The sequence below is a fragment of the Culex pipiens genome, chromosome 3, assembly GCF_016801865.2.
Source record: "Culex pipiens pallens isolate TS chromosome 3, TS_CPP_V2, whole genome shotgun sequence".
Classification (NCBI taxonomy): domain Eukaryota; kingdom Metazoa; phylum Arthropoda; class Insecta; order Diptera; family Culicidae; genus Culex; species Culex pipiens.
Genome location: NC_068939.1, coordinates 179,687,470 through 179,697,740, shown reverse-complemented (window position 1 = coordinate 179,697,740; position 10,271 = coordinate 179,687,470). Strand labels below are relative to the sequence as shown.

At 40.7% G+C, this 10,271-nt stretch overlaps 1 protein-coding gene across 5 annotated transcripts in view; it reads right to left on the bottom strand.

Annotated features, from left to right (window-relative positions):
• Positions 1-282: 282 nt before the first annotated feature.
• The window catches only part of LOC120427999 (cationic amino acid transporter 2), a 55,289-nt gene continuing 45,300 nt past the window's right edge, over positions 283-10,271 (bottom strand). For all 5 annotated transcript variants that reach the window (XM_039592966.2, XM_039592965.2, XM_039592964.2 and 2 more), the window contains 7 exons: positions 9,341-9,439; positions 9,062-9,270; positions 8,501-8,672; positions 1,996-2,601; positions 1,785-1,931; positions 1,564-1,729; positions 283-1,506 (listed from right to left, as the gene is read on the bottom strand). In XM_039592966.2, coding sequence (XP_039448900.1) covers positions 942-1,506; positions 1,564-1,729; positions 1,785-1,931; positions 1,996-2,601; positions 8,501-8,672; positions 9,062-9,270; positions 9,341-9,439 — 1,964 coding nt within the window. In that variant the 3' untranslated portion in view covers positions 283-941. The remainder of the gene's footprint in view (positions 1,507-1,563; positions 1,730-1,784; positions 1,932-1,995; positions 2,602-8,500; positions 8,673-9,061; positions 9,271-9,340; positions 9,440-10,271) is intronic.

Sequence of the window (10,271 nt, the reverse complement as noted above, 5' to 3'; positions counted from 1 at the left end):
CGGGTTACAAATAAACCAAAACAATAACTTTTTTTTTGTTATGGAGACATACAAGTTCAATAACATTTTTTGTTATTATGCTGCTCCACCTCTCCGCACAAAATAACAAATCTTGTTATTCCTTCATGATTCCTTCTGTGTTATTGGTTTGTGATTGCAATAACAACTTAATAACAGTTTAAGTTATTCTTCGAACAAATCTTTGTTATTGATTTTTGTTATTTTAACAACTAATCCGATCATCTCAATAACATATTTCGATCTTCTCACAATATCAAAAACTGACCTTCCCAAGTTATTTCCGTCTGCTCGGGTCGCTAGAGAATATCACATTGGTGGCGCATTTTTAAGTGTTTGCTGGTCCTTCAACGTGCACGAGTCACCGTGTCAGTAGGGATTGGTTGGACGACGCTGTGAGTGTTCTGTTTGAATATTTCAAACTAAAATCCGTTCGTTCTACCTGTTGTTGTTGCGGTCAATTCCAATTTGCAGCGATTAGTGCCACAGAAGCTTATCCGGTACTTTGCGTTTAATTGCACTATTTACTCTAACGGTCGAAGCCGTATTGCAGCGGAGGATGATATCGCAAATTAAATCTACATTACACGCTTGGCGTACTCACAGCCGAAGGAACCTCCTCCCTCGTGACTCGCTGCACGTTGAAGCTCAACTCTCTTCATGGACTGCACGCTGCTACTAACATATAGATATATAGCTCTCTGAACACTCTGAAGATCTTACTCGCTCTCTCCTTCTCTAACTCTGTACATTTGTCTCTGCGGTGTGTGCGGCGTTGATGGGCTGGCTAACGACGTAATAATAACAACACTGATAATGATGGGTGATGATTGCTTTCCCGTTAATTTCACCGCTTTCAGTCCTCCGGATATGCTCTCTCCCTATTCCTGCTTGCTGAACGTGAACGGAACTAGTCTTCGCGCTTAGTCTTCCCACGTAGGATAGGGTTGACCGCTGGACTCCTGGTAGAACATTCCGAAGCCGTCCTTTTTGATTTCGGGTCGGTTTGGCGGCGGCTGGACCGGTTGCACCGGCGAAATGTCAAACTGGACCTGGCTCTGTGGCGGCGGGTCGTAGGGGGACGTATCTCCCCAGGCTCCTCCTCCGTTGCTCGGCTCGTTCCAGCTGTTTCCACTCGGAGCGCCGCCGTAATGCAGCTCGCCGTCGTCGTTGGTCGCCATCCGGTTCTCGTACCCGTGGCAATCCCACGCCGGCTTCTGGTCCTTGCCTCGTTTGCTCTTCGAGGACTTCGAGGTCTTGCCCACCTGCCCGTTCCCGTTCTCCACCGTCAGCTCGAACTCCTCGCTCGGGTTCTCCAGCGAGCTGTGCGTTATGCCGTAGTAAAAGTACATGATCAACCCCAGCGACATCCAGACGGTGAAGCGCACCAGCGTCAGGATGCTCAGCTTGAATATCAGGTAGATGTTGACCGTGATGGCGACAGTCGGAATGAATGGAAGTCCCGGCGTTAGGAAGGGCAATGCGTACCTGCGAAGAGAGAGAGTACGGTGTTATTCAAGACTACTTGTACGACCTTCGACCTACCGATTTTGGGGCTGTCGCGAGATCACCAACAGCACGAACAGAATTCCCAGCACGAGCGCCGTGTAGACCAGTGTGAAGAACGGACCGGTGATCCCGATTGCCATGAACAGATCCAGGAAGAAGATGAGGGCGTACATCAACCCAACCAGCTTGGTGACGAACATTCCTGCAAGTTCAACTTGTAATACCAACTCAAAATCACAAATACAAAGAAATCTTACCACTCTCGTGCGTTGCCGTGCCGGCCTTCACCCACGGAAAGAACCCAGGACACAGATAGGAGTACTGCGAGATCTTCCGTCCAATGTACCCGCAGGGCCAGCATTCACACGTGGTAGCTTCCGACTGTGGTGCACCGTGGACTGTTCCTGAAAACAAAAAAATAAACCAGTCCGTCAATTGTGACACCCACACTCGCACCTCAAAACCTACCGTAGAACTTATTCTCGTGCTTGTCCGACACCAGGAACGTGTTGTCCCGACCCAAATACGCAGCCGGAATCTCATCCCCGAAGCTGTCGTCCGAGTCGGACGTCCCCCTCGTAATCACCTTCTTAACCATCACGTTCCCCTGCACCACCCGCTGCTGACTCACCGGATCCGGCGTCCCCGGCGGATGCGAACTGCTGCGCAACTGCGACGGCAGCAGGTCCACCAGCGACGTCGAGTGCGGCTGGTAGCGCAGAATCAGCACGCACGTCGACACCAGCGTGTACGCCAGCAGCGTCCCGATCGACATCATCTCAACGAGCACCTCGAGGCGCACGGTCAGCGCCACCACCGACGCGGCTATTCCGCTGCCGATCGTGGCCAGTCCCGGCACACCGGTGCGCGCCCACAGCTGCGACAGCGTCCGAAAGACGAGCCCGTCCTGGGCCATCGCGTATATCACCCGCGGCATTGGGAACATTGAACCGAACATGGCCACGCTGAGGCCGGCGGTGGCGCCGATCGCCACCAGGGCGCGGCACTTGGGCGCGCCGACGTACGTCCACATCTGGACCAGCGCCGAGCCGCTGTCGATGTGGTCGTATGGAACTGAAAGAGAGTGAAAATTATAGTTAAAGAATTTTTATTTTTTATTTTTAAATCAGGATATAAATGCACAACCCGTTCTGAAAAAATCATAATTTTGCATCTTGTTGCATAAGTTAAATACACTCAACCCCCGGACGTTGGTCACTTTTTCGTTTGACACTTTTTTGTTTAGTTGGTCAAAGTCAAACTAAAAAGTGACGAACTGTGTATAATTTTACTTCTTTTCTGGTGTAATGTCACTTTTCCAGTCACCTTTCCATCATAAAATTACATCATTAAAGAGGTAACCACGGTGCTCAAAATACCGTTATTATGAAAAAAATATGCACTCCGAGATTTCGGAGTCTATCGATTCCTTACACCATAGCGCATCTCTGTGCAAAAAATAAAAACATTCGCTGATGTAGTTTTCGAGATACAGCCCTTTTAAGATGTTACATCCGATTTTTAATAAGAAAACCAAAACAATCAATACAATTTCAGCACTTTAAAGAGTATGCATTTCGAGATAAAGGTGTTTTTTGCTTCATATGACTGTCAAGTATCTCTGGGCCAAGTTTCGAAGGTTTGCTGATGTAGTTCTCGAAATTCAGCCATTTTAAAATGTTATTTCCGATTTTTTCAAAGAAAATCCATGAAATCAATTTAATTTCAGCACTTTCAAGAATATGTATTTCGAGATAATGATGTTTTTTGTTTCATATGACTGTCAAGTATCTCTGGGCCAAGTTTCAGAAGGTTTGCTGATGTGGTTCTCGAGATACAGCCATTTTAAAATGTTATTTCCGATTTTTCCGATTTTTCGGAAATAACATTTTAAAATGGCTGTATCTCGAGAACTATATCAGCAAACCTTCTGAAACTTGGCCCAGAGTTACTTGACAGTCATATGAAGCAAAAAACATCATTATCTCGAAATGCATATTCTTTAAAATGCTGAAATTAAATTGATTTCATGGATTTTCTTTGAAAAAATCGGAAATAACATTTTAAAATGGCTGAATTTCGAGAACTACATCGGCAAACCTTCTGAAACTTGGCCCAGAGATACTTGACAGTCATATGATGCAAAAAACACCTTTATCTCGAAATGCATATTCTTTAAAATGCTGAAATTGTATTGATTTTATGGATTTTCTTTGAAAAAATCGGAAATAACATTTTAAAATGGCTGTATCTCGAGAACTACATCAGCAAACCTTCTGAAACTTGGCCCAGAGATACTTGACAGTCATATGAAGCAAAAAACACCTTTATCTCGAAATGCATGCTCTTTAAAGTGCTGAAATTGTATTGATTGTTTTGGTTTTCTTATTAAAAATCAGATGTAACATCTTAAAAGGGCTGTATCTCGAAAACTACATCAGCGAATGTTTTTATTTTTTGCACAGAGATGCGCTATGGTGTAAGGAATCGATAGACCCCAAAATCTCGGAGTGCATATTTTTTTCATAATAACGGTATTTTGAGCACCGTGGTAACAATCATCCTTCCAAAATTAAATCTTCTAAGTTTACAATTTTTTTACTGTCAAAAAATTAGCAAAAAAAACTCATAGAAGTGGCGTGTATTTTTCTGTCAGGTTTAAAAAATTTATTTACAAGCCATGATTTCAACATTTGAATGCAAAAAGGGTTTTAAAATGCATTAAACACCTGTCCAGTTGTTTTGCAATCATTAGTTTCCAAAATATGTAAGTATTGACGAAAATTTTTAGCGGTGCTGTACATTGGAATTTCATAAAAATTCAAAACATTTTAAACAAGCCCAAACATGCTAAACATGATTATCAAAGCAGAAAAATGCATTTTAGATTGTTTTCAGTTGATTATACTTCTATTTTCATGGACATTTTGAAGTTTTTGTAAAAAAAAACATTTTTTGCCCCCTGATTTTTCAGACCAATAATGAAGGGAGGGGGGGCGACATATACTTTGAAGAATATTTGCAACGGCCTAATGACTTCACACACTGAAACCAATGAAACTCAAGCTGCGTGATGTTTTATACATGATCTGATAACTTTTTGTGTGAAAATATCAGTTGAATTCAGGTGTTCCACGATTGTGGGAGGCATAATAACATCCCACAATTATGGAACAGGCCATTTGTAGGCAGTGTTTTGCGGCTCTGGATCAAAAAATCTTGAAATTTAGTTTTTTGCTCAAAGAGTACTACTTTTACTAGTGAAAGAGCAAGATAAGCTGCATTTGGCATGCTAGTGACAAATTATCATAAAAGTGTTCCGAATTTGTGGGATGACTGTACAGCAAAATAAAAATTACGAAAAAAAAAAATGAGCAATTCTCTGAGATTTCTGTCATTCAATTTTTTCTGTATATTTTAATCCGGCTGAAACTTTCGGTATGCCCAAAGAAGCCATTTTGCATCATTAGTTTGTCCATATAATTTTCCATACAAATTTGGCAGCTGGCCATACAAAAATGACATGTGAAAATTCAAAAATCTGTATCTTTTGAAGGAATTTTTTGATCGATTTGGTGTCTTGGGCAAAGTTGTAGGTATGGATATGGACTACACTGAAAAAAAATGATACACGGTAACAAAAAATTTGGTGATTTTTAATTTAACTTTTTGTCACTAAACCTTACAATATACAATATTTTCAAAAAAATTAAATCAAGACTAACATTTAAAATGAGCGTCATATTGAATGTTTGGCCCGTTTGAAATGTTAGTCTTGATTTTAAATTTTTGAAAATATTTTTTTCGAAAATATCAGAAAATTTCACGAATGTTTCATGTTTTAACATTGTAAATCGGACCTATAGTTGCTGAGATATCGACATTCGAAAATGGTGGGTTGTTTGGGTGGGACTAAGAAAACATCAATTTTCCTGTTTTTTAACCTTTGCATGGCAATATCTCAGCAACTAAAGGTCGTATCAACAAAGTTCAATAAAGCAAAATATAGAGAATTTTCTCAGCATTTCAAAAATATTTTTTTTAAAGGTGGGAAAACATGGGCACTAATTTAAAAAAATGAAAAACTGCGACTATTTTCAAAAAAGTCACCTAAAAATGGATTTAAATTGAAAACGGTGCACTTTATCAAAAATTCACTCAAGTACTTTTTGATTGCAAATTCGATTTTACATCGAAAAATGAAGTTGAAAATTTTTTGCGACCAATATTCGTTTTTTTGAAAAAATCTGTATTGATTCAAAAAATCATAACTCGGTCAAAGATTTTTTGCCCATTCTGGAAATTTCTGAAAAGTTGGCATTTTATGTCCTCTTAAACATATCAAAAAATAAAAATAGAGTTTTTTTGCAAATCAAGTTTTAGTGACAAAAAGTTAAATTAAAAATCACCATTTTTTGGTGCCCATGGTTGCTCTAGTCTGAACATTTTTTTTCCAAAGGTTGGAATATTTCTGATTGCTGAGGTGCAACAGCTCTTTTGGTTCTCTCAAATTGTACCGTCATCAGGGGTGACATTGGGCCTGTGGGGTGAAATTGGGTCATACAAATTTTGGCATTTTTGTATGACCCAATTTCAAGTTTTAATACAAATTTTCGAAAAAAATATCATTTTTGCATGGAAAGCTCCCAAATTTGTGTGGAAACTTTTGAGAAAGGACCAATAATGTAAAATGGCATAATGACATAATCAAATCTTCATCAATACAGCAAAATATTTTAAATCTAGATGACCCATGGAAAATTTATACGTAGAAAGTTGTGTTGTACCTTCCTGATCAATGATTCAAAATATTTTATCGGTGAAAACTGGTTTTTTTTTCGGAAAAAAATGTGTTTCGCATCAAAAGTACTGGAGGAGGCGCATGGTGACTTAAGTAAATTCCAATAATTTTTCAATGTTTGCGCATGCAAAAGGTTCAGATTGTAGATTTGTATCAGTTCAGTTAGATCTAGTACTACAGAATAATTCTAAGCATCTTCAAATGAGTTCTTGGCATTGTTATAGAATTTCCCACTAGAACTACCAGCTTTGGTCACTAGAATTTTCTCTAGAACCTTTTGCATGAGCAAACAGTCAATAAGCCTCATTATATGTCCTATTGTTTCAAAATTGCTTACATTTCTTTTACCTTTGGTTAGCTTAAACTTAGTAAAAGGACTTTAATTTTTTTAAGTTTTATTTAGTACCAGGCGTCTCCATTAGTATGAAAAAAACATATTTTCCCGAAAAACGCAATTTTCACCGATAGAATATTTTGTATCGAACATATTCTTGATCAGGAAGGTGGAACGCAAATTACTACGTATAAATCTTCCATGGGACATCTCGATATAAAATTATAGGTAACTACACACTTAGATTTTTTTTATACTGAATTCGGTAAAGTTTACCGAATTTTCAACTGCTGAACAGCTTGGTTCGGTAAACTGAAAACTTAACGAATTCGGTAACGAAGCTCACTTTTGTTCATCATACAACAGATATTCGGTAAAATTTTGTTCAACTCTACCGATTTTTCAAGTGCCGAATTCGGTAAAAAATAGTAGTTTATGCAACAAGTTGCAAAAAGAGGATTTTTTCAGCACGAGTCGTACATTTATCCAACGAGGTTCACCGAGTTGGATGAATACGAAAAGTGCTGAAAAAATCAAGTTTTGCAACGAGTTCCATACAACATTGTCCCGCCCGTGTGGATCAATCGGACCGCGCACTGGACTCATAATCCAGAGGTCGCCGGTTCGAATCCCGCGGCGGGCGCTCTAAAATTCTTTGTGTAAATATGGGTATTCGGCGCCGTCGCTCCGTGCCATACTTTCATACACTTAGGAGCCCAGGGCGGCGAAGTCCTTGTAGATAAAAGGAAGACACTAGTGGTTGGTACTAGCAATGGTGGCCGACAGCTATAAAGTCAACTTCGTTTTTTTTTTCCATACAACATTTTTTGTAATTCCAAAAAAACACACACTGAGTGAAATTTTATGTCAAATTTTCATGTATTTTGTCAATAAATCGTTTAAATCAAAAAAATGTTGAAAAGTGTTACTTTTCGAAACAAGTGCTGAAAAGTGTTGCTATTCGATTCTGTTATTTTTGGTACAGAAAAGTAGGCTATTTCGTCGTTCAAGAATTACAGGAAAAGTAAGTAGTTTCACGACGGAATTGCACAAAAATCTATGTTTGTGACTTAGGCCGTTGCAAATATTTTTCAAAGTTTATGTATGAATACATCAAGCGACTCATCCTTCGTTGAATAATGGAAAGACCTTTCAAATGAACATAACAAATTTAAGGTTATGAGCTCTTTTGAAGACAATCCTATTTAAAGACAGAATAGTAAAATTGTATTGATAGGTTTGGTTTGTATAAAAGTACTATATAATGTGAGGAACTTCTTTTTAAATTTTGTTTTCACAATTTCTTTAAAAAATAAACAAATTTCAATCAAACGGGAAACTTATAAACTTTAAAAATATTTTTTGTCATTTTTTCCGAATCAGGCATTGTTCAGCCAGGGGCTGACTTCGAATTCCCTACGTTGTGTCTTCGCGTAGAATCTTTCAAATAAAAGAATAAAACAACTCGTTTGTGTGGCTGCTGAGCAAACCGTCTCGGACGGTGGCCAGAGCGCGAAGAGGCAGAAATGCTTTATTGTTCTGATCAGTACAAAAGTAGGTGGGAAGTACCGTCTTGCACGAACAATCATAAAAATTGATATTTTTACGCGAACCATTTTGTTTTTTTTTGTTCGGTAAAATGTAGGTTTTAATGACAATATTTTGAAAATTGGGCTTGAAATTTCTAGCTTGGGTGAACTCATAATGATTAAGTTAGTGGTTGAATAAGTGACAGCTACTAAGTTGATGGCAGATAGGCCAACAAGAAATGAAGTTAATGTACGTCTGTTACCTGTGGCAAACCCCCAACTCTCCCCCACCCAGTATCTATGGCATACCTGTCAACGTTAGGATGAAGCTGCTCGTCACGTACACGAACAGCACGATGAGCAGCGAACCGACGATGGCCCTCGGAATGCTTTTCTGCGGGTTGTGCGCCTCCTCGCCGGTTGTCGCGATGATGTCGAACCCGATGAACGCGTAAAAGCAGGTGGCCGCTCCCGTAAACACCTGTAACAAGTTGGTGGTAATTACGCCTTAGTACATTGTCGTCGTACACTCGGCCAGGTTGAACAAACAAGTTCGCGGCACGCAAGACAAATAATTAAAATCTAACTGGCGCCACAGACAAGCGGAGAGTTTTCAATTGGCTTTGGAGGTTGCTGAGGCTTGATTCTGGGATGTATTGTACAAGACAGAGCAAAAAAAATGCAAGCACGAACTTGCGGAAGCAACAACACCCACCCTCTCTGGGCTACATAAAATCAATAAATATGATTAATCTGTGCGGCCTGGCTGGGTTTCCAGTGCGCGCCCAGCGGGTGGCCTTTGACGGCAAACCGTCCGACGGGGCTGTAATTGCTACAAACTGTCACGTGGCGCACCAAACTCTTACTCACCCCACTCCAGCCGAACGGCAAGAAGCCCTCGTGCTCGACCCACGAGTTGGTGTCCACGTAAAACAGCCCGGCCGTCACGATGAAGACCCACGAGGCCAGGTTGACCGTGTTGAGGACGTTGTTGAAGAGCACCGATTTGCTGGCCCCGAGCGCCAGCACGCAGGTCATCAGCAGGGTGATGCCGAACGCGATGAAGTCCGGCGGGCGACCTGTTGACGAAATTTGAATCCTGGTTAGCAGCTGGTCAAAACTCTGGGGGTTGGTCCGGTCAATACGTACCGAATATGGTCCCCACGGCGGATCCTATGCTCTTGCTGATCACTCCTCCGCTCAACGAGTCGAAGCTGGCACTCAGCGCACAGGCACACGCGCTCGTACCTGAAGGGAGTGAGGAAAAATAAAAACTTTTACGATACATGTCGGAAACGTAACCCAATTAATCACGGCAAATCTTTATTCGACAAATTTTAATTAGACTCTTCTTCGCCGTACGAAACTTTTCCATGTCACGAAGTCAAAAGTTTCAAATCACACAAACTGCTTAAGGGCAAAAACACAGTCAGAATTAACATTCCGAACAACTGTACCAACCTTCAACCATCCAGCTTTTCCTGAACAGTCCCACTTTATCGATCGGAAGCTGTGCTCCGCACATCTTGCTGTTGCTTATTTATCACCTTGTGTTGTCCTGCCTCCGCCGCCGCAGACGGCGCAGTTTCGATTTCATGGCCAAATATCTTGGGCGAAACAAGTGAACCGAACTGAACCCTGAAGGCTTTGAGCAATATTTCACTGTGGTGTGGTTTTTTTTTCTCAAACCTATCCTGCTATTGTCTTTGTCATCTAATGCTAAAAGTTTTGTTATTCGCGCCGGAAACGACGGCGGCGCCACCGTCCCAATTAGTCAATCGACAACACTTTGAGCGCGTGGAAACGATTCCGGGAAATTAAAGTCAGGGCTCGATTGGAACCATCGAGGATTACAGCCGTCGCTTCCGGTGCGGGGGAGTTTATTCCAGGAACAATAAACATCAATGATTTGTAAAGTTCATGACATGACTCATTTATGAGTTGGACGTTTGGTACACAGTTGAGCATTTTTCCCTGAAACTGGTAATCGATGGTTTTTATGTTTTATTCAAAGCAGTTGTTCGAAACATTATTTCAAAAATTGTATCATATATATTTAATTTTAAAAATGTGAGCTGAT